This window comes from Neopsephotus bourkii, unplaced genomic scaffold (genome assembly GCF_033783945.1).
Source record: "Neopsephotus bourkii isolate Nb327-2 ecotype Australia unplaced genomic scaffold, CSIRO-AGI_Nbou_v1 NB_1589, whole genome shotgun sequence".
Lineage (NCBI taxonomy): Eukaryota > Metazoa > Chordata > Aves > Psittaciformes > Psittacidae > Neopsephotus > Neopsephotus bourkii.
In genome coordinates, this window is record NW_026902065.1 from 5,618,807 (window position 1) to 5,643,144 (window position 24,338).

The window sequence follows — 24,338 nt, forward strand, 5'->3', positions numbered from 1 at the left end:
AAGCAGCCAGGCATTGAGTGAAACTGCCCCGAGGCCCAGACCAGACCAGTCTCTTAACCTTTACAGCTCTCTCTCCCTCTTTTTCTGTTTGGAAATGAATGTAATTAAAGTGAATAGGAGTTGCTAAGAGACCAGAGGAGTTCTGGAGTTTGTTGAAGGGGCTGAACTGCGGCTCTGCTTCCACGGCTTTGCGCTAAGAAGGATGATGTAACGTGAGCCTACATAAACCTCTCCGGGCTCTAGGGAAAGCTGCTCTTTCCTCCTTGTACTTACAGCCTGGTTTAACAGTTCCCAGCTCCTTTCTTTGTTTTATTGAACGGCTGTTTTCTCCTAGACACCAGCAAAAACTGGGTTCATATCTTTATAGCATTCCTCTGCCTGAGTCCACCTTGTACATTGCTCTTCGTGATCTTTCAGGCTGGAGGTGGCAGTGGCTGAGCCTGCAATCTGTCATGAGCAAGTAGCTTTGGAAATTAAAGTTGTCTACTTCCAACCTCTCTCTAGTTTGTTACTCCTCATTAGTTACTCTGCTTCCCCACGATTTCAGCCCAATGTTAACAACGGGTCAGGTGAACCCTTCCAACTCCATTTCTGCAGCATAACATTTTGCTTTGACAGCCTGGCTCATGCTTGAAGCACCAGGAGTCTCCAGGCAGTCTCCTGGGCAAGGGTTGTTTACCTGCCGAGATCAAGGCAATAGATGGTATGTTTAGCTTCACATGGTCGCATTACTGCTAAATTACCTCATTTGTTTTTACCTGACTTTTGTTATCTCAGCACCGAGTGCAAAGATGATTGGGAAGATAGCCTGGAGCCTGGGAAAACATGTGTCTACTGTGGCATGTGGGACCACCCATGTGAGAAGATTTCTGCATGGTAAGTAGTGTATTCTGAGAGTTCCTGGGTGAAAAGCATTTTCCTCATTTGAATGCAGCAGGGACCTTGCTGACAGTGTTCTGGGAGCAAAACAAAGAGCAACAATAGTCTTGATGCACAATAGTCTTACAATATATTGAGTTACTATGGTATCCTTGGTCTCTCCACTCTTTGAGAACCTATTCTTTGGGCATGGTTTCAGGGCTCTGTTCACAGTAATGTTAATTTAAAGTAATGTTACTGGAGCCAATGACAATGCAGCTGCAAAACTGGTGGCAGAGGAACACTCAGTGATGATGATGAGGATTATTGTTCATACCAACAACAGAGATATTTTGCAAATATTTCACTTACATAAGTGAAGCTTTGTGAAGTTATTTCTGAATTCACCCCAAAGAACAACTAAGAGGGGGATAAATTTATTGTGATGATGACAATTTGCCTTTTATAAAACAGCTCAGTAGTAACTTCAGATGTCCACACAAATAATTCACTTTTCTGTGTTTATTCCCAGGTGCTTACATCAGGATTCAGCCTTCCGTACAGGAAGCCCTGATGGAGGGGAGACCAGTCGTAGCCTTGGAAAGCACCATCATTACACATGGCATGGCCTATCCTCAGAATTTGAGGTGGTCCATTTTGATGTTCCTTGTTCAACAAAGTTGTAAGAACAGGCATATAACTGGTGCATCAGGACTGGTTTTCTTGGTCAAGGCAAAACCCCTGTAAGAGCAAATGGAAATTGTCAGGCATGCAGAATATGAGCTCTGGTGTAAAACAGTTGTATTTGGCCTTTTAAGGACACATACGGGGTACCTATTTATCTTCTTATCCAACACCATACCTTTCTGGCTTCCTTTAAAATGTGGCAGCAGATAATGTCATCACTTGCTCTGAGAGAAGTTGCATAGTTTGTACAGACATTGAAAACACATTGAGGTTTCTTTTGGTATATCTTTCATAATGCAAAAAGGACTGGAATACAATAGTGAAATCTGTTCCTTGCTGCCACTCAGAGCAGCTACTGTGAGAGCTACTGGTCCCTCTTGCTGCTTTCTGTACCCTGCATGGAACCCCTCCAACCTCTACCCTTTATTTACTGATGCTCAGTAGACTTGTGTTTCATTGGGTTACAGTGCCAGAAATCATTGCACTCTCCATCCTTGCTTCCAGAAAGCACAGGAATTTTTTGGTATTGATTTTCACTCTTGATTTTTACCTGGCTGTTGTTATTCCTGACATTCTTAGAATGAAACCCTAAAAACCTGGTTTTGGGAAGGAGGTAGTTTCAGTAGTTACAGATTGCCTAATGTATGTGCAGATGGCTCAGAAAAGAAGAAGCTGCTCTTAAAAAGGATAGCGTATGATTGATGAAATATAAAACCTGTGAAGCTTAGAAAGACCTAGACTGTAGCCCTGTAGTATCCTCAGGCACTCTGTATCTAACTGCCTGTATTGTGAAAAATATATTCTGATCTTCTGAGCAGGGCTTCAATTACCCGAGGTTTCTGTGAAGGTTTATGATCTCAGAGAAATAATAGGTAATAGATACAGAAAGATCCTATTTTGAGGCAATCCCTGTTTTTCAGTAGTCTATTGTACAACTAGATTTGCCTGTACACCAAGCAATGTTTTCTCAAAGACGAAGCATAAAGTTGGACATTTGTGTCCTGAAAATGGGACCTCTGCACTTCTGCAAATTCAAATGCAAAGACTTTTGCCACTAGGAAGATACAGAAGAGGAACTGGACTTTGCTGAAATCACAAGGACTGTATAAAACTTGAAGCTGGGAATAATGGCCACCAAACATGGCAGTTTTCTTGTCTGATTGTTTGCTTCATGAATTTTGTGACTGTTGTCTTGTTTATCTTATTCTAGCATGGCCAGAGATGTGGAAGAAATTGTAACAAAAAATGGAGCAGTGCCAGCCACTGTAGGTATCTTAAGAGGTCAAATCCATGTAGGACTCACAGATGAGGAACTTGAGTTCTTGGCAAGCAGTAAAAACGTAACTAAAGCGTCTCGGAGAGATCTTCCTTTTGTCCTCAGCCAGGTATGGTTTGCAGACTTTCTGTTGTAGTGTTTTCTCTACAGCTATAGTGTAATGCTCCTCAGCTTCAAGCCAGGTGGCTCTTAAACTTCCTGAAAAGATCATGTAAAGTGGTATTTTACTGGCAAGCTCAAATGTGGTCCTATCTAGAATAAAAATACAACAAAGTATGGGAATTGCAGCCACAGGGTTAGTGAAAAGTCATTCTGGATTGGCTGGCAAGCCATGAGCACTGGGCTAAGAATATTATTGGCATGATAAGGCATCATCACGTTACATACAAGCTATGTGACATGCAGGCCATCACAAGCTTAAAGTGACATCTTAAGGTGACTAGCTGCCTATGAAGCCTTCTGGTTGGAAAGCCCTGGAAATCCCTGGTGACCAAAGGCCTTTGCAAGAGCAGCTTATGTAGCAGGGACCATGATTTTTCTGTGGTTTTGCCTAACAGAATATTTGTATCAGTATTTCACTTGTCAGCTGGTGACAGCAGGCTGTTGTGACATTGCTGTGTGTCAGACCACAACCACAGCTGCCCACATGTGGCATTCTCGATGTCACCCTGCATGCTGACTGTGACTTTGTCCCCTGACAGGGCTTATCCGGTGGCACTACTGTGTCTGGAACAATGATTGCCGCACACAAAGCAGGAATCTCTGTGTTTGTGACGGGTGGCATAGGAGGTGTCCATCGGGGAGGAGAGAACAGTAAGAAAATCAATACATTGTACTTTTCTCTTCTTTATTTCATTCCATCTTTTTCCATTTTCCCAGTTTGTCCCGCAGAAGAGTAAAGTTATCATTCTCCTTGACTATACTATGGTGTTTTTTTTCCCTGGTGTCTCCTTTCCAGAAGCTTCAAAATACTCCTCTTGAGCACTGGCCAGTTGTTAAGAGGCTGTGAGTTTATCTTTTGCTTACATGGGGTTATATGGATATTGTTTGCTGGTGCAACAGGAGCTGGCTGTACCTTTCCCACTTTGTGATGGCTGGATAACCTGATAGGGGCTTGGAGGACAGTGTTGTTACCGACTCCCTCTCAGCTGAGGAGGCAGAGAGTGTATACACAGAAGAGGCTTAGGCCCTGTGTCTGTGCATGTTCCTCTCTGGAAAATGGCCGAGCCTTGGCAGTGTAGCTTGTGACCTTTAAGTACGTTCTGTCTTCTTAGCTGTATATATTCCTAGCACAGCATAACTGCATTGCTCTGCTGGATGCCATCCCTTTCAGATGTAAATTCCAGACCAGGGAATTTCCTGAGGTCAGCAAAGCTCCTGTGGCTTTTTTTTTTTTTTTGCCACTGATGTCAAAACCAAAATCAAAATCTACTTAAATTATATTCCATCTCCCTGAACTTTGCCCTTGCTGTATAACACCTTTTTCTTTCTTTTCTACAAAATTTTTACATGCTGTTTATCGATGTGATCAAAGAGCAGAGAGATACAGTACATGGCTGTACCTCTGCCCTAAGCTATGTGATTTTTTTTGGTCAATATCTCTTTCTATCTCAACACTTAAAGGCATGATCTAAACCTGTAATATTTGTTTCTGGATCTAAGTGGTTACAAAAGCAGGAAGTGGCATCCCAGGCAGAGACAGCTTTTTAAGAGGGTAGATCACATCTACTTGGAATACAACACAGTCACCGACACAATGTCTGCTTGTCCCTTGACAGGTCTGGATGTGAGTGCTGACTTGACAGAGTTAGGACGAACTCCGGTTGCTGTTGTATCTGCAGGAGTCAAATCTATCCTTGATATTGGCAGGACACTGGAATATCTGGTAGGTAGCATGGGCTGCTGAGCCTGAAAGCAGGGAATGCGCTTTGTGTCCAGAATGCCCAGTGGTGCTGGGGTATTAAACGTAAGATTTCTAGAAATGACTACTGAGAGGATGTGAAGCCATATTTACTGTTCTCTAGTTCTGGGGCTATACAAGCTCTGGGCTGCTCCCTAACGTAAATTTAACCATGTCCAAGGGGCTGTTCCAGCACCTGTTCCAATTGACGCCAAAACCAGTGCTAGCCATGCTGTCTTTCTCTGGCTTTGGACTTGATTTTCTGGGACAATACTCCAGAATTGGTGCATCAGGCAAGCTATATCCATCAAATGCTAAAATAGAATTAAAATGGGAATCAAATGATTTTCAGTAGAGTCCCTTTTTAAGGTTTGGGAACCACCAGGGCCAGTGCTTCAGGTGACCGCCAAGGTCAATATTTCTTAATCACAAACAAAACTCGTTTATATTCCTGTCAGCTCACAATATACCTTCAGATCACAAGTTGTTACCTTAAACTCGGTGTTGCCCTAATGACAGCTGCATGGCTTTTGATCAGCTCTGAGCACAAGCACAGGACATGCACATCTCCTGTGGAAGCCAAATTCTGTCTAACCAGTTACCATGTCTGGCTCTTTACTTCAAAAAGTGTTGGTGATATAACTGATTAGAGTGGGATGCATAAAATAACCAAACCCTGTACTAAAGAAAGACAGTTTCTAGGAAAAAGCCCCCTTCTTTTGGTGGACCCTCTCTCCCTCTGCTTATTACCTGATGGTCTTGCCTCCACTGCTGCAGGAGACACAGGGAGTTTGTGTGGCTGCCTTTGGAGAGTCAAGGGAGTTCCCAGCCTTCTTCTCACGCCAGAGTGGCTTCCAGGCACCATATCAGGTCCGGGATGAAGAGGAGGCAGCTCAACTCATTGGTGTGTTTCAGAAAGAAAAGGCCCATGTGGGGCCCTGGAAGAGCAGGACACAAAAACCACATTTGGATGAGGCACTTTTTTAAGACAAGAGCTTTTTTTTTTGGAGAAGAGTTTGTCCCAAAAACCAAGCCATCCCACCTCCCCCATTCCTGCTTTAGTGCTTTGTAAAGCAGCAGTGAAATTCAGTTTTTACAGCAAGTTTCTTACCTACCTGCAGCCACCTTGGCATGCTGAGACATGTTTTGTTCACACTGGTGAGGTAAAGGGAACATATATATTCATGTGTTTACAAAAACAGTTTCTGAGCCTTCAGAAGTGGAGTCAGTTTTCTTTAGAAAAACAAATTATTTGCCCCTTTATTGTACAGACTCAAAAGAAATAGGCAGATGTTAACTGTTTGGTAGCTGGAAAAGACCAGACCCTGTCTTTGGATCAGCTAAGAATAGGAGCTTCAGCTCTATGGGTTCCTTCACTCTGCACCCACTCTTTGTCATTTTCCTTCAGCATTTGGTTTACTCAAGGAGAACCACTAATGATGTGCCTGTCCTCTCCCAGCCAGTGCTCTGGGGCTGGGCATGAGCAGCGGGGTGCTGATAGCAGTGCCCTGTCCCAAGGAGCGAGCTGCCTCAGGCCAAGTCATCGAAGAAGCCATCCAACAAGCTCTCAGCGAAGCCAGGTGAGAACCCACCTAAGCCCTAGCCTTTGCTCACCTGGGTCCTGGGGAAGTAGACAACTTCAGGGACACTGCTACAGGGGCTGTAGCACAGTCTAACCTTGGGCACGGGTGAGCCCACAGCATGCTTTCAACTGTAATTTTATCTAACCTGAAGCACATTTGCAGGACTTTTTACAGTATGTGGTTATGGAGATAAATTATCTGCTAGAAGCAGTGCTTTTCCTTGGATGTTGTTTCAGCTCAGTCCTTCTCATCTGTAGGCATTTTCTTTACATCTGCAGGTCCAAAGGGATCACAGGCAAAGAACTGACCCCTTTTATGTTACGGAGGGTCAGTGATTTAACTGATGGGAAATCACTGGACTCCAGTATCCTTTTAGTGAATGGGAGGGGGGAAGTACTCCAGTGTACTGTCTCTTCTGACAATGCTTGGTGAAAATGCTATCACTTTATTGGCAGTCTAGCAAGGATAAAACACTTCAGTATCTGCAAGCAGATGAAAGCTTAGTGATTGCATCTTCCTTTTTCAGGAGCACCATTACTGTCCTCATCCACTTTTGCATTAAAAATTGGAGGGCAGCACAGACAGCAGGTGGTCCAGAGTCCAAATTGATCCCTCACATCTGATTCCTGAGCTTGCCTGTCCTGTGATGGAGTCTCAGGACACTGTTGTCCGTGGTGGGGTTGCACAGTGGAAGGTACCTGGGCTTCCCAGAGCACTGCACTGTACATCCCGCTGCCTTATCCAGCTCATCATGCAGGCACACAGTATCACAGTATCACAGTATGTTAGAGATTGGAAGGGACCTCAAAAGATCATCTAGTCCGATCCCCCTGCCGGAGCAGGAACACCTAGATAAGGTTACACAGGAACGTGTCCAGGTGGGTTTTGAATGCCTCCAGAGAAGGAGACTCCACAACCTCCCTGGGCAGCCTGTTCCAGTGTTCCGTCACCCTCACTAAGAAGAAGTTTCTTCTCAAGTTTAAGTGGAACCTCTTGTGTTCCAGTTTGCACCCATTGCCCCTTGTCCTATCATTGTTTGCCACTGAGAAGAGCCTGGCTCCATCCTCGTGACACTCCCCCTTTATATATTTATATGCACTAATAAGGTCACCCCTCAATCTCCTCTTCTCCAAACTATAGAGACCCAGAAGTAAGAGAAACTTGTAAGGGAAACACCTATGGGTGTTAAAATTCAGGGTGTTCATGCAGTATGGTAACCTAGTATTTGCCCCCCCAAAGGGTGTAGGGGGTTGTAGGGGGTTCAAATCTATCAAGTCTCACAGCACATATTTTCTGCATTCTCCTCTAAACAGTTCCTACATAGGCTTCTAACAGGTCAGTCTTCCTGGTATTTTTGCTTTTCCTCAAAGAAATGCCAAACAGACCTTGCCTTGATCCAGAACAATGCCAGAGTGGGCAGTGGCATTGCGGTGGCTCTGAGCAAACTGCAGAAAGCCAGGAGGAAGGGGAACCTGCCTCGGCGAGAGGACACAACCCCACCCCGGCCAGTGAGTTGTCTGCCTTTCGTATAATGCCTCTGCTGTCAGCACAGGACACATTTATATCGGTTTACAAAAGCCAATCTTAAGAGATGTATCATAATCTAGTATTTCTTATTTGTCTTAGATAAATATCCTTTCTTCTCCCCCACCCCCCATCCATATTTACAGGGAATGAACACTGACAGTGGCCTAATCCCATTAAGTCTTAGACCATCAAATCCATTAAAACTTTAATCACCTTTTACTGTGCCCTTATGTACAACTTCAGCTGTATTGCTCTATGCCAGGGAACCCGAGACTACAGGAGTAGACCTGGAATAGGGTAGAGGGAGATATTTTGAGCTGTTGAGCCATACGTGTTTTATAAATATCTCCTTTTTGTTGGCCTCCTGCTCATAACTGCAAAAATTACAAAGGTACAGCATATCCTGAACAAGATCCATTATAATCCCAATACTCTATTCACTCTCCTGGATTTTTTGTGTGCCACATAATTTATGGGAAATCTATTTTAGGTAGTCTTCAGAGTGATGGAAAATTTTCTGAACCCCATTTGCAGTAAAATTTGTCGACATAAAAGAGGGCAGTGACTCCAGAGACAATAACCCAGCATCTGATGGAATGATAAAAAAACCCTGTATGTCCCAAAAGAACCTGGAAACTTCCTCTTTGTGGAGCTGTATTGCTTTTTCTGGCTTTGTAGGACACTGAGAGAGTGCTCCATAAAGTGTCACTGGGTGTGGAAATTTCTCCTGGGAGCTTGCAAGAAATGACTGCATTTTTCTGTGACTTTTTCCCCATTTTCTTGTCTTTCTTACACAACAATGCTTGAATGTTTCCGAGGTTTTGTATGTCAGAAATTGTCCCAAGAGAAATGGCTTCAAGGGCATTGACGTGACCAGACCCATGCAATGCCTTACATTACTTTATCACCACACAGAGAAAGTGCCAGCACCCATACATGTACACAGTAACATCCCACCTGCCATGCTGAGGCTTGCTATGAGCAGGAATAAGTCAGAAAGTAACATATAGAAGAGATTTCCATTCTTCCTAATTTGTACAGACTTGTGTCTAGCCATCCAAAATAAGCACACTGAAAATTAACCAGCTCTCAAGAGGGTGGGAAAAGTGACTAGGAAAAGCAAAGAAGACTTGGAAGCTTTCTCTTCAAGTCCATCTGACCACTTTTTACCTTTTTTCTCTCCTGAAGGTGGTGATTGGAGGTATCAACGTCGACTTTATAGCCAAGGCACAGAACCCTGTCATCCTGGTACTGTATCTGTAGCAGTTTCCTTAGCACCACTGCCATTTCCAGCTATTTTTACAGGAGAGCCAAGCCAAAGTTGGGGTGGGGAAGTTGGGGTGGGGAGGAAGGCAGCATCCACCCACAATATCTTTATCGTACCCACATGTCTTTATCCATACACATGCACAAACCGGGGAGGTGTAGTGCTGCATATTTAATGTGTTGTTTAGGTGAGCAATGGAATGACACATACTGACCTATTCTGTTCCCATGCTAAAAGTCATTATCTCTACCACTCCAGACAAGGAGGGAGCAATGGGTCACCCTGATAATCTCCACATATGACTCTGGCCTCTACAGACTAGGTTAAGGTGCCCTGGGAATATTCCCTGATTCCAAAAGCCCAAAGAGCTCTTTTAGCAGAAGAGCTGCCATGGACATTCTAGAAGCACATATGCAAAGAGATAGAAGCAGCAGGTGAAGGCCTTCACTGTGTTGTGACAGCTCTAATTCAAGAGCTGTCACACAATAGAGGGGAAATCTCAAAGTAAGAGCCAGCTCTGGCTGCCTGGAACTGTCTTTGCTGTGGAAAGGCAGCACGAATAGGAAGCAAGAATCTCCATGCAGAATGTGCACAGTGGTAAGAAACCTCTCAGAGAAGTAGTACTGACACGGTTACAGCAAACCAGAAAACCAACTTCCTCAGTCATAAAGGGTTTAAGTCACACACAGAGAAAAAAAATGCAAAACAAAGAGAGAACATTTTAAATATTACCAGACCCTCCCCCTTTCAGTTTGGTTTGACCACAAAACAACCAAGAATCTGAAGTGGAACAGACCTGGGACTTCCCCATGCAAATGACAGCTATTTGCATGGCCTATACAATTTTTGTTGAGCTATATGAAGTACTATAGATGGAGGTGTTGAAGCTTGCTCAACAGTTGTTTTGTGTCTCAAATTACTCCATGCTGTCCTTCCTATTCAAGGACAGGAAACTCCTGCTGTCAGATGGGGCAGCCTGCAAAGACCCCACAGTCAGATAGGGAAAGTTGTGCTGGAGAAGCTGTCCTTACAGAAGTTGGCTATTCAGTGATACAGAGGCAGAGACCAAACAGTAATATAATGGTCAAGGGTGACAATTGCTGTGGTATCAGCTATGAAGGCTTGCAAAACTGAAAGTTCAACTGCTTCAGTGGTGATCTAACCGATAACATCCATATCCCACACTCAGCTGTCAGATAAGCTGTGTCCCAGGGAGGGCAGCTACTCCCTGGTGTGTCAAACGGGAGTGCAGATCTCTGGACCACCCATGGCACAGTGAGGAGCCAAGGGCAGCTATAGGCACTGCTGGGAACAGCTGATGGAGGGAAAGGAAGAAGGAGATATTAATGGTGCGTGAAAAAATGAGGCATTAGCTGCCCTTCTGTATAACAGCAAGCCTTAAAGTTGTGCCATTGTGGCAACTGCTCAAATGCCAAACTACAGGAGGATTTGGGAATTGACAACTGTAACACTGCTGCTGACAGCTGCTGTGGTTAGGCACAGAGGAAAAGGCACTCTCAACAGCATTGCTTTGTTTTGGTTTCAAAAGACAGATCTTTTCCAAAGGGCTTAGCACGCAGCAGCTCCCACCCTTATGTGTTCTGGATTTGTTGCAGATCACTGGAGTACCACTCACACCTCGTGCTGTCTCCGCAGGAAAGCTGCTATATTATGTCCTGGTTGTAATTCCCACATGGCTTTCAAGGATATCCAGATGCAAAGTGCTTTATAAGTAACTATCTGACCTGCAGAGACTGATGTGTGGTTTTGCTGAGAAGAGGTGCTAGAAGCAGCATAATGATTATAACTCCCTCGGGATACCCAGAAGTTGAGCAGAGTCTCATTTTTGCATTAGGAATTCAAACCTTTTAGGACATGGAAGAAGATCCCAGAGACTAAAGTCTGAAACACTTCCAGAAAGTGTCAGCCCAGTCTTACTGCAAATCACCACAGCAATGCCATTTGCATCTTTCACCCCAGCCAGCCCCACCTGAAGACTACATAGAACAGATACCTGAGCTCAGACTTGAAGTTACTGGCTGAGCTGGTGAGGTACAATGAGAGCCAGCCATTTTTATTTCAAAAGCAGGCTGCTAGTTTCTGTCCCATTGCACCCATCTGCTGCTTTAAAGTGAGATCTAGCATCTTCATGTTTTTCAGGCCCTGTGGGATTTTATAGCAGCAGAGGTCACCCATGCTGTTAGGGCAAGCCTTGGTGTAAAAATCTGAAACTCTGCCTCTGGGTTGTGCAGGGGACTAACTGAGAAGCTCAGCAGCCAGACAACAAAAGCAGCTCGTGAGTGTTTTCAACATTCCTGCAGGAATCAGTTTTGAAAAACAGATAGTGGAACCACATAAAATAGAGTTTGTGCTCATTAATGATGGTGGTTAGTACCCTCTTTTAATATTGAAATAGGGGCCAGTGATCAAAGCCATGTTGTTTGACTTGCCTAAACAAGCATCCTTGCTTTTTACTTTGGAGTGGGTTTCTTTTATTTTGCTCTTGGCTGCTTCAGAGTTATAATAGCCAAGCTCAATGCTTTCAAAATCTGCAGCACTCAACGGAAGACAGTTGCAGATGGATATAGCTTCATTCCTGGCAGTACCAGTGGCAATTCTCAGGGAGCATGAGCAAAGGTAACAGAGGCTCATTTGGCTTAACAAGGAGTGACAAGTAGTGGAAAGATGGACAGAAGCCATAGGTTGCTTATATACAGCCAGTTCTGCTCAGGTGGTCTGAGCAGGTCAGGGCTTGGAGAACTGCCAGACAGAGAAACAAAGGCATCAAAGAATTAACACCAAGTCTTGCAGGCTACAGAACTGGGGAGAGTCAAGGCAAGCAAAAGCAGCCTGGAGGTCAGAAGGGAGTGATAAAAGAGAATATTTAGATTGGAGAGCAGCCTCTTACAGTCGTAGGGCTGGATGCAGAAAAAAGCATTCTGTGCAAAGGACAAATGTGCAGCTTCACACTGGGGAAGAAGGGTCCTTGGAGAGCTTCAGTCTGGGTTTTGAGAAGGCCCAAGAATAGCAACAGGTTGGAGGCAGAATACTTCTTACATTGAGATGGCAATACATTTACTTGTTTTGTGTTTGCTGTTAAGTGGTGTTTACAAGTAAGAACAGTGTGTATGTGCAGGGCTATTTTGGTGCACCTGGGGTAATAAGGGGTGGTGAAAGTCTGGGCCAGGAGCTGCTGTGTATGGGCATGCACACACTTCAGTGCTTGCCACCCAGATGCTCAGCATACACTTGAGAGCTCCGAGTTACGCAGAACTGTGAAAATCATTATGACCACCAGTGGCAACCTGTCTTCAGAAATGGAAAGCATGTTTCAGGATTTGATGAAACAAAAGCTTTTAAGCCATTTGATAATCCAAATAAAGCCCAAGTTGATTTGAGCACCTACTGATGTAATTCTAATGGCAGAACATTTAGAAGAAGGGGGAGATGGGAGAGGGATTCTGACAACTTGGATGTGACAGTCTGACAGATGGGCTGGGGAGTGGAAGGCAGAGGCAAGTGAAAAGACAACTTCATAACCACACAGGTAGAGAAGAGCACTTTTCATAAGGGAGGTTATTTGGGAGGAGACGGGTGAGTTAAAAAGTATTCAGACACCGAAACAGGTCCTTCCATGAGTAAAGTACAGAGACAGTACAAGTGAAGGTAACAAATCTGATTTTCATAGTATGGTTTGGGTCGGAAGCAACCTTAAAGCTCATCCAGTTCCAACCCCTTGCCATGGACAGAGACACCTTCTGCTAGACCAGGTTGCTCCAAGCCCTATCCAACCTGGCCTTGAACACTGCCAGGGATGGGGCAGCCACAGCTTGTCTGGGCAACCTGTGCCAGGGCCTCACCACACTCATAGTGAAGAATTTCTTCCTTATGTCTAATCTAAATCTACCCTCTATCATTTCCCAAAGAGAAAAATAAATAAGAAATCAACCCCCAAATTGCTTAAGCAGGCAGCTAAATGGCCTGAAGGCAGCGGCAGAGCCACTCAGGTGTGGGTCAGCAGCTCTGGACTGAAATAGACTGAAATAGCAATGCATGGGGAGAGCTGCTTGATCTCCCCTCCTAGGAAGCAGGCCTTTGACATCAAGGTTGAAGTCTAGATAGCTGTAGATGTTTATATTGCCCTCAATCTGGTATCTAGATGCCTTCTTCTCCCTTTAATTGCTGACCTACGTTTCAGTAACATCAACTTGACTTCATATGTTGAAGGAGACACAGCATCCATGCCAAGCAGCCCTCCAGTTTTGCCAATTAACAATTTGTTCTTCCAGGGTGGTGGGCAAACAAATGCTGGAAGAGTGAGACGAACCTTTGGCGGCGTTGGAAGAAACTTGGCAGGTGCCTCATGCTTGGGTTTGCTTGTGGGTGCATGCCAGCTGTGATTTGTCCTTTGGTATTCCTTCAGCAGCAGGAGCTCTTGAATGCTGTTAAGATCTGGGACATGTTAGGCAATATACCAGCAGGCAGACTGCCTGGAAATGGCAGGGGCCATTCCAAGAAGTAAGAGGGAAGGGAGTTAGGATCAGGAAAAGAAAGGTCCACAAATATGAAGTTAAGTAGCATGTAGCACAGTGACCCCAAATTAAAGTTAAGTAAGCATCAATGATCTCCGGTGAACAGTCTGGCCCTTGGCGTTGAATTAATGCCAGATTATAGTTGTAATAAGAGCAGGTTTTGAGCAAGAATTTCAGAGGAATAAGCTTATTCAGAGATGACCATCAATGCACACCTTCTTGTTTTTTCCTCCTACATGTTCCAAAATATCCAGAGGATTCAGAGTGCTGGTGCAACAGGCAGACACAGATCACTCCACTCAACCCCATCCAACCATTTACAGCAGCTGTGGCTGAGTTTCATCTTGAATGTCCTTTAGACAGGGATTGGTGGGCATAAAGTTTTCCAGAGAGGGCTTTCTTAACCTGCACAGGCTGTCACTGTGTGCATAATACTCTGATGGATTTACTAATGTCTCCTGTTTCTACTTGCCTTTTAGACTGCTTAAGCCGTCTTGGACAGACTCCTCTCTTTTTATCAGCTGTGGGGAAGGACGAGCATTCAGAATCTGTCCTGCACTACTGTCACCATATGGTATGTTGCACAGTAGCAGCACATCAGGAGCATGGAGGTGATGAAGTTGCATAGAGGAAAAAGTCTTCTCAACCCTGGCAAACATAAAAGCCATTTCCCACCAGGCTAAGAGTAGAAATAATTCAATGCTCCTTTAGTTACAGAAAGCTAGAAGGCATGGAGCCAACCCCCAAAACACAGGCCAAGTGTATATACCATTTGGAATCTGAACCATGGGGACTGAATTCAGCTCTAAGGAGTGATGCTTGAAGGAGAAAGTGAGGTAAATCAGGAGGAACCATGAAAAACTCTAGTAAGGCATAAGCACAACTAGAACCATGTAAGCCCTGACCCTGAAGACAGACAAAGCAATGCCAAAATTGGCCTTGGTTGAATAAAGTATATGACAGAGAATAACTGGAACTGGGAATTCAGCTGGACACCTTAAAGCTTTCGAAGAGTACGGTCCCCTACATAGCTGCCTACACCCCTCACTGTGCACCAGAGGAAGACCTGACTTAAGCAGCAACTTGTCCACTGAGATTAGGGACCCAGGAGCAGCAGGAGCTTATGGAGGGGGCAGCAAGGCAGAGCGGGGAAAGCCAGAAGAACAACCCTAACTCAAATCATCCCACACCTCCCTGATGTAGAGTCAGATTTGGATGTAGGTAGAGCCCTCAGGTGAAGCTGATCAGGGCCATTAAGGCAAATTAACGCACTCAGGTCTCTAATATCCAAATAGAGCACAGGGGTCCTTAGTTCTGGCTACCTGAGCAGTTGGGTAAATGAAATAGTAAGAACACAAACTCTTTGTTTATAAAGGCTTCATAGCAGCAGGTCTATAATCCCCCATCTACCCAGAATGGTTTGTGTCATCAAAGTGAGAGGTCTGCCAACAGAAGATGGACTTGCTGGGCAGCAGCCAAGCAATCCTTGTCTGTAACAAAGCATATTACTACCAGTGCTTCTCCTTAAAACCTCCAAATTCCCTGTGAGCTGCTGTGGCAGATGCATTGCTCTGTCCACATGTATATTCCAAGAAATGTCCTGAGTTCTCTAAGCAGATGATTCACAAGACCCCCACACCTCATAGGTATGTCTGTGACACTGCTGTAAAAATGGCTCCAAGGCTGCTCTCAACATTGGGCTGTGCAGTCTGGGAGGTGGCTGACATAACTGCTAGCTGGAGTGTGCCACCAAGACATGCCAGCATGTTGTCAGGCCATTGAAGTGTCACACAAGCTATGGGAATGGGTGGCTGGAGCAGGCAGGGCTGCAGACCATGACAGAGACACAGCCTACAGAACTGCACAAGAGAGACCTGTCACTCTCATTTACTAAATGATTTCTTGAATCAGGGGCATTTGTTGTACTGTAAATATTAAAAAATAGGCATCTGCCAGCATAGTCTAGAGCAGGATTCCTTTGTAATGTTACTTATTTCAAGGGAGAAGGGAGGTTGAATGCAGAACAGCAAGCTGGGCTACTGATCGGGTGGGCACAGAGAAAGGATGTGCCAAGTGTGGTAGCTGAGAGAAACACGCTCCTTGTGTAACTGTCCTCCCTGTTTTAGGACATGAGTGCCGTCCTTCAGCTGGAGGGGAAGAACACAGCCACTTACTGTGCTGTGATCACCAGTGCTGGGGAGCTCAGTGTCGGCTTGGGAGACATGGACATCCACCAACAGATAACAGAGCAATATGTATGCATACCATCAGATTTGTAAACTTTTTATTGGGAAAAGGAGTGTGGACCTGTGATGAAAAGCAACTGGGGAAGCTGTGCCAGGAGGGAGGGGGTGTGCAGAGGGGACGTGGGAAATCCTGATGTTAACCCCAGGCTTTGGACACTGAAATAGCAGCACGGCAAGCTACCAGAGGCCTCTGTTGTTGCTGAGCCAGTTGGAGCTTCTGGTTTTGCTCCATACAGTATCACCACTGCTATCATCCATGACATGTAGGTCAGAATCCTCTTCATTAATTAGTCCCAGCTAACCTGTAATTTTGGGGACCTTAAAGCCAGCAATAAATCCAGCCCACCTGCAGAGATGGTACTTCTCCCTTTAGGGAAAACCAAAACAAAGTGGACAGAACACCAGTTAAAGCAAGTTTTTCTGTTCCACCCCCTCTCTGCTATCCCTGTTGTTTCTGCATGCTGAGTTGTATCAACAGGCACTGCTCTCAGCACATCCAAACCTTCAAATTGTCGGGACTAATGAAAGCAGTGATTAAGCACTGATTCAGCAAAGCCCCATCAGTGCACCCTCCTTCCTTGCTCATTCTTTTACTAACAGAACAAAAGCCTGTGCTTCATGACTGACAGCGACATGGAAGTTAAGTGCAATTTACTTACCAGTGTCATCCCCATGAGGTGGAGACTTCCTAGAGAAAAATACGGTCATTGCTCCCACTTCCATCCGCACCCTGCCTCTCCCAAGTCTTGGCAAGGAAAACCATTACATGACAGATTATCTCTCCTGAGCTTTAAGAAACAGTTGTGGCCAGTGGAAACTCTGAGCCAATCTTCTGCTGCAAAGCGCATTCTGGCAGCCCTTCTGTAGCACTGGTTGCATTCAGGCAGCAAGCAAAGGCAAGCCAGGCAAAGCACAGGGTATTAAAGAGCAGCATTCCCTTTCCCTGTAGGTCTCTGACTAACCCACGGATACCAAAGTGGTCTACTACCTTTCCCTACTAGAAGGGCTGGGCCAGTTGAGTCCAGCTCTTGATGGCAGGGAGCAGGGGACGGAGAAGAAAGGAGGGAGATGAGGCAAACTGAAGACTCCATTTTCCTTAAGGAGTCACTCTTTTAGGTTTGCCTGCACCTAAGGGCTGCAATACGAGTGAAAATCCTACATCCTGAGTCTGACTAGCAATCATTTGTCCCTCTGCAATGACTCAAGCTGTCTCTGCTCTATGTCCTGGATTTTTCCTAGGTATCTCAGTTCAAGGAGAACCTGTGCCAGGCCCCGCTAGTGTGCATCGATGGAAATGTGCCTCTTTCCACTATTCAGTATGTCTGCCAACTAGCTAGAGAGCATCAGATAGCAGGTAAGGAGAACTTACCCAGCCCTGGCCCTGTAGCTCCTAACCTTGTGCCAAGACACTCTGCACACCCTGAGTGCTCTCCACTGCTGCTTGCTGGAGATACCCAGTTACTGTCTGACATGCTGTGTCATTCAGCACTCCTTTCTGTACTCTGCTACTCTTTTTCAAATGGATGGAATATTTCTGTGTTCTTTGACCTTTTCCTCATTCTGCAGCTAAATCACATTCCCTGTGGTGTAGGTGCTATAGCCTGTGGGCACTGCCAGAAAGCCACAGAAAGCTGCTTTCTTTGCCTTCAACCTCAAGGGAAGTGCAAATGTATGTGCTTCTGCCAGTTCGAGCAGCAATATAGTTTGCTTTTCGTAAGTGCTAAAGCATCTTTTGACAGGATTTCTCTCCCACTTCCCATGAAATGCACACCATCACCACCCCCAGTATGCTGGGGACCTTTCACAAAGCTTCCTAAACCTTTGGAGTCATGCCTTCATTTTCAAAAGCAAATCCCAAAGGAGACAGTGTTCTTAAAACCTGGCAGAGGCTCCAAAACCAGCTAAAAGGAGAAACAAAACTGAAGTCTGATTGTATCATTCCAGAGCCAGAAGCAACTGTCTCATTGCTGAGCACTGGAATGGAAGCCTTGGGAGACCTTATCCCAAACATGGGAGAGATAGTATTTAAGTTTCTAACAGATTACATGCATACCTCACATTGTGCAGGTCATGCTAAGCCTTATACACTGCATCCTGCTCTGACATGGAGATGAATGACTAATTCATGAACTAACCCATTGCAATGTTGTTTTGAAGTGTGCTATGAACCAACAGATGAGAACAAGGCCTCTAAGCCATTCCTCTCAGACAGCTGGAAAGCGCTTACATACATTTCCCCCAACCTGCAAGAGCTAAGAGCAATAAATCGGACCCTCGGGAACCCTCTGCCAGCAGGTATTGAATACTCAGAAGAGCCAGTCACACACTTCTAGATAACCTACATCCTGGAGAAGAACATTTGCTGCTCCAGTCCCTGTTTCAAGCAAGCTGGGTTATAACACAGTGGGGATTCTTAAACACTCTTGCCGTCTTCCACCTTAAAGTCATCTCTGCATGGGTTGTATGGCCCAGGCCAGACTGATGATCTGTCAGAGAGCACAGTAGGCCTGGGATGGCTTCTTGTCCGAAACCAGAGATCCTGTTTGCCTCACTTCATCAGCCGAACTGGAGCAATCTCTCAGTATCACCCTTGCAGAAATGAAATGCCCCACCACATGCAGGTGTAAATCCAACAGCATTAAGGCAATGAAGTCATACTTCAGAACAGATTTTTGATCTCTACAGACACATATTTAGTCCCATACGGGGTAGTTTCCTCAGCGTTCGATAGAGGTATGGAAGTCTAATGTTGGAGAATTCCATGTTTCATATGATTTAAAGAAAAAAAAAACCCACATATCAGAAGTGCTCATAAATAGTAGCAGTGGTCCTCAGAAATAGGCTGCCAGCCCATAAAAGGCCAGTTGAGGACCTTTACAGTTATAGCACAGCCTTTTCTCCCCACTCTATCAAGAGCTGCCATCCAGGTTGGAGGATGTTGTCCAGACCGCAGTGGCCTTGGCCTGCCCTTTGCTGTCGCATCTGCACTGTGTGGTGGTAACCCTCGGCGCTCTCGGCATCCTCCTGTGTGGCAAGAGCCTGGGAGGAAGCATATCACTTCGTCCAGGACCTCATGAACAGGTAAAGGCATGGGAAACTAACTCTGAGATCTCAGTTGCTTCTTTCTCAGACCATAAAGCATTGCTATTTCTGGTGGCGTGGCAGCAGTCCTGGGAAACGTATGTGTTTGGTAGGTGGAATACACAGCTCTGAAAGTAAATCAAGTTGTCTGTCCATAAACTGCTGGCTCCTAGCAGCAGTGTTTCTAGTCAGCTAGCTTCAAATGTGCTTGCATGAATATTCATGAGTGAGGCTTCACTTTCAGGAAGCTCTATTTAAATTGCTGATAGCTTTCAAAGTGTGAAAAAACATTATTGCCTTTTTCTTCTCTCTTTTTCTTTTTGGCATCTGAGCAGGTCTGGATGGCATAAACCACATGAGGACACACCAACTTGGGCAATTCCCACTAACTTCCCTTCTCTCCCTTCTCTCCGGGCACAGGCTGCTGCTGCCAGCCTCTGTGCCACCCACTTCCCAGCCGTCCACATCAGCAGGGAGGAGATAGTCAATGTCTCAGGAGCCGGTGACAGGTATATTGCTCACTATTTTGTCTTCTCCAGCTAAATGTAGGAGGGCCATAATTGGATTTCTTTGACATTCTACTGCAAAGGTGAACGATATTCTGCTGCTTGAGAAGCAGACGCTAAGGACACAAGAAAAGTGCTGGTTACCATGATTACTTGCAAAGCTGGCTAAAAATGTCTCCCTGAGCATCTTGGAAGCCAGTCTTGCCATTCTTAGCTTTGTTTTTCTTTAAGATCCAAGCTTTTCATGGCAATCTAGTAGTCCCGAGTTAGCCTGGGCTGAGCTGCTGAAAGCAAAGTAAACCACCTTACATCAAAGCTGTCTTTCTAACTAACTACTTTACTTCCACACTTCTCCAATGGAAGTGATACTGCCACTCAGTAGCTAAAATCACACTATAAGAGCATTTCATCAGGTTCTGCACTTGCCTCTGGCAATAGCTCATGCTTCAAGAGAGTCTGCTGCGTAATATGCCTAGCTGTTCACACAACACTGTACATAGGAGTAGGAAATGACAGGTATTATTCTTAGCCCCACTAATCAGTTCTCAATCTGTCAGAGTAATAATTTATTATGCTCCTTGTTAACTTGTCAAACTATATGTAGTAGTCAGTTTTTTCTTCTTGCCTTGTACACTACAATAATTTATTCTACCCTCCCATTGCCTTGGGCTAGACCAAAAGGCTGTATGTGACAGATATTTCATTTTTCTACTCTTACCAACCACTATCTCAGCATAGCAACAGTTCTTTTTGTCTTTTGTGAGTGGGCAGCATGAAATGTCTTTTTTCTTTTAAACTTACAGCATCCTCAATATTTGAGTTAGGCTCAATTAGTACCTTCTTGCCAAGCTAGGTAACACCAGGACACACTCCTCGTGCCCCAGATCACCTCTGAGTTGACTGCAACTGCAAGCTGGTCTTCTCCAAAGAAGACCTAAGTGTTGTTTGGAGCAGTAAGTGTAATGGCAGAGGAATGGGGGCTGGGAGGAACCTCACGGGTCCCTGAGCCTGTCCTAAGGATGGCTCAGCTTTCCTCACTACTTGTAGGAGATGTGCCCAACCTCTGTCAGCCTCTCCAGGGACACACCCTCCTCTTTGCATCATCTGCTTGGTCCACAACTACCCCTGACCACAGTCAATCTTTTCTGGAGGCTAATGTAAGCTAAACATCTTCTTTAGGGTTTCCTTTCCTTTTAAAGGCTTAACTTAAGGAAAGGCCGAAGATGAGATAAGGTGCATCACTGCCAGACACCTCCACTGAGTTACACTGGAGTGTCATAGAATCACAGACTAGTTTGGGTTGGAAAGGGCCTTAGAAGATCATCTGGCCAACATCCCTGCAATAAGCAGGGACACCTTCAACTAGATCAGATTGCCCAGAATCACATCTTGAATGTCCTTAACTTTGGTTTTCCTTCCAAAGCTATCTGGAAGCTAGGGGCCCATTACTGCTCCCATTCCTGAAGTAATATTGGTCTGCAAATCACATTCCTCAGAGTCCCCAGGTTTACGTAGAAATGTTTGTAGTCCTCTCATTTGTCCAGGGTTTTCCTTCCTGGTAATCCTGGCTGGAAATGCCAGGACACCACACTGACATATGTAAGTGGTGAAGTCCCCCAAGCACAGCCTGTTAGCACTTCAAACGGCTTACCAGCAGGGCATAACCCAGGGCTGTAACACATTCACAGCTCAGCCCCCATGAACCCTCGGACTTCTGAAGTCGGGGGACACTGCACACCCAGAAGTAGTGATCCAGGACACCCCATGCTTCACTTCTAACTTGTGGCTCTCTAACAGCTCCAGAGATGCTGCCCAAGGATCCATGTGTGTGTACAGGCACCAGCGGCTGTTTGCTCCTTGCTCCTGGCTGCCGTGACAACATAACACCACATGCCTGCACATGGCATTGCTAGGGGATGCTCCCCCAAATATTTACTCTCAGCTTCTGGGGCTGTTGAGAGATTGAATGACTTATGGAAGTCATAATTTTCTGTGCCTTTGTTATGGATAAAAAGATGTTGAGGTAATTAGTCAGAGCACAAAAAAGAGTGATCTTTTTCCCTTCCCCATAGATTTTCTCCTCCATGCCGTCATATTTTCCTGTCCTTGCTTTTTTCTCTCAAATGTCATTATCTTCTCCCTTCTCATTCACGTCTCCTTTGTCTTTTCCTAGTTTCCAAGCATCATTACTGTATTTAGCTATGAATAAAGAGTAGTTGCTCCCAGTCGATGACAAACACTGCCCTGCATGTATCCATGCCTCAACAGAGCCTTTCCCTTCAGCCAGGCAGATGGCAAAGTCATCCCCTCCTCTTGATGGCCTCCACTGTGCCTTGTGAGGGCCTGTGGATGACTGCTTTTGTTCCAAGCACTCACATAATTTTTAATGGGAATAGAAAACCACAGTGAAAGTTTACAAACATGTGAATCTACAACCACATTTCAGCTTTGGATTTCTTTTTCCAGCTGTGTCTCTTGTCCATCTCACAGTGATATGGGAACTTTACTGCCCTTCCAAACCACCCTGTTGGGGACAGGAGGGAATGTAATATGGCACCAACAAAGAGCAGAGAAGTGACAAAGTAATTAGAGAGCAAAGGAAGATTAGATTTTTCCTTTCATTGACTCTTTTCTCCTGCCTCATCTGGAAAACTGGGGGAAATAATAGAAAATGTGGTGGAATGGGAAAGTACCTCAACTTCTCAGACGAGAAACAAATAAAATGGGAATAAATAGCACTATTTGTTACTCCAAATTGAAAAATAACTATAAAAAAGAAAAACCTTTACATTATAAACTCACCCCTCCTATGTGACATATTGTGCTGTGTTACATATTCTGTAAGTGTTGGTTTGAGTCCACATGAATGCTCTTACAAATGAATGCCTATGTTCCCAAAATCAAAGCTGTTCCCCCTGTGTTCAAAACCACCCTTCTTTCTCTCCACAGCTTAATGGCAGGGATTCTTGCAGGGATCCTTGCTAAACATGACACAGATACCTGTGTCCGGATGGGTCTACTTGCTGCAAGCTTGTCCCTCCGTTCCTATGAGCCTGTTTCCCCAGAAATCAGCACTTCCAGCGTCAGCCAGGAGCAAGTCATGAGCAGGAGCTGGCCAGAGGCAAAGGTATGGAAGATGGACCAGAGCACCATTGCTCTATGACCTATCAACTCCTTTCACTCCCAACACTGCTATTTCCAGGAACTGGGCTGTGTTCTGAGCTTTGAGCTCAAAAGCTAGCTGCTGACCAAAGGACTTAGACTTTCAGTACATGCTACTACAGGAGGTGAAGTGTCAGCAGAACGCATTTGGTGACAACCTGTATTACACTGTTCACATTTATGTTTGTCTGCAATTTGTTGTTCTTTCCTGTTTTCTTTTCTCTCTCTTTTTTGTTTTTATTTGGTGGGTTGCAGCAATCACAGCTTGGTTCTTCTACTGCCTGTCAATACTGTATCTCAACCCCCACCTAATGAGAACGCTCATCTGTTTCGGCCTTGAGGAAGGAGGCCCTAACCCAAGGAACTTCTTTGTAAACAAAAGCTGGTGTCTGGTCTTTTAGACCTCGTGCTTCCCTGAATCTCCAGTGGTAGAGTTTCCACAGAGGGAATTTTCCCTTCCTCCACCTGTGTCACTGTTGTCCATTATCACAGCAGCTCCTTTCTCACTAACTCCCAGATCTTCAGGACCATGTCTCTTCAGATGGGCCAAGCAGCAGCATCCTTTCTTCCTGCTTACTCTTGGTTTCTATCCCAGAAGTCCCATGGACCACAACCTGCAACAAGGAGCAGCTTGCAGGCACATGACACTGTGGGACAGCCTCATCAGTCTTCCCAAGACAGCCAGCAAATGCCACACTTTCTTGCTCTGAATTCCAATGCCCCTGGAGGAAGCAGGCAAGATAAATCAAAGAGGGGTAAACAGGGGCCAGCTGGTGGCCTTTGAAGTATGACTGCCCTTGTTCCACATCTTCCTCGGAACTTGGGACTTCCAGCCTCATCAGCCCAGAGAGTGAAGTTTAAAGTAAGAGAGCAAGCCCCTCTCACCACACCTCCATTCCTGACCACTTGGCAAACCACTGGCAACTTCAGAGGAGCCTCCCCATGCCTGGCTCTCCAGAGGCATGTGGTGCTAGACCACTGCATGCTGGAATCAAAACATTCAGTTACACCTTCCCTTCTGTTCAGAACAAGAAGTCTCCTGGTATCATCACAGAAGCTCTGGCTAAAGATACTGTTTCCAGGGAGGAGGGAAGCACAGCCCTTGCCTGCAGGTGAACATGCAAGCTGTGTAGCTCAAATGACTGCCAAGTTCACAGTGAGTCCATAGCAAAGACAAAGCTTCATTGACTCTGATCAGGCTGGAGCTGCACAGTTATTCCTCTGCCTAACCCCCTCCAGCCTCTTTATTGACAAAGACATCTACACTTAGATCAATTTCATACAAGCTAAGTCTGGTCCACAGCCTTTGAAAATCACCTAATGTAGCCAGCTTGGCAACGGAAATCAGCTTCTCTGATTTCCTCCTGTTGTGTACTCCCCTGTTGTGTAACTTACCTCCCAGAGGCACTTCTGCAAGTTATCTTCTATTCCCTGAGCAACTAAACTTGAGGGTGGGAAGACACCAGCTTGTGTTGGTGCCTGTGTTTTTTTTTTTGGTGTTGCTGGACCATTGGTGGCTGACAGGGGAGTGACAGGGGATGGCAGTGGGTGAGTGGCAGGAGACCTCTGTAGATCTCACAGGGATGCTTGCTGGCTCAAGGCTGCATTATCACATCAGAGATAAGGCCAGTGACCACGTGAATTCATCCCTGGTCCACAGGGGAACGCCCACTGTGTGATTACAAACACCATCCAAGAGAGATGCCAAATACT

The 24,338-nt window shown here is 45.3% G+C and overlaps 1 protein-coding gene and 1 long non-coding RNA gene across 4 annotated transcripts; one reads left to right on the top strand and one right to left on the bottom strand.

Moving 5' to 3' along the window:
• On the top strand, positions 1-24,087 carry LOC133222339 (pseudouridine-5'-phosphate glycosidase-like). 3 transcript variants are annotated; one of them, XM_061371954.1, is made up of 18 exons: positions 2-876; positions 1,391-1,505; positions 2,756-2,930; positions 3,523-3,634; positions 4,600-4,706; positions 5,499-5,625; positions 6,181-6,301; positions 6,583-6,668; positions 7,688-7,812; positions 9,020-9,079; positions 13,388-13,454; positions 14,110-14,204; positions 15,757-15,885; positions 17,116-17,230; positions 18,034-18,171; positions 18,791-18,957; positions 19,378-19,466; positions 22,413-24,087. In XM_061371954.1, exons 1-18 carry the CDS (start codon positions 720-722, stop codon positions 22,624-22,626), a joined length of 2,199 nt encoding a protein of 732 aa, XP_061227938.1. In that variant the 5' UTR covers positions 2-719; the 3' UTR covers positions 22,627-24,087. The 3 variants fall into 3 exon arrangements, with proteins under 3 accessions (XP_061227939.1, XP_061227940.1, XP_061227938.1); XM_061371955.1 differs by lacking the exon at positions 9,020-9,079 and having other exon boundaries at positions 1-876; XM_061371956.1 differs by lacking the exon at positions 18,791-18,957 and having other exon boundaries at positions 1-876; positions 22,413-22,546.
• Positions 2,851-5,579, bottom strand: LOC133222341 (uncharacterized). The gene is made up of 2 exons (XR_009728275.1): positions 5,472-5,579; positions 2,851-3,073 (listed from the first exon to the last, which is right to left on the bottom strand). It is a non-coding gene; the product is annotated as an uncharacterized LOC133222341 (long non-coding RNA).
• Positions 24,088-24,338: the final 251 nt, after the last annotated feature.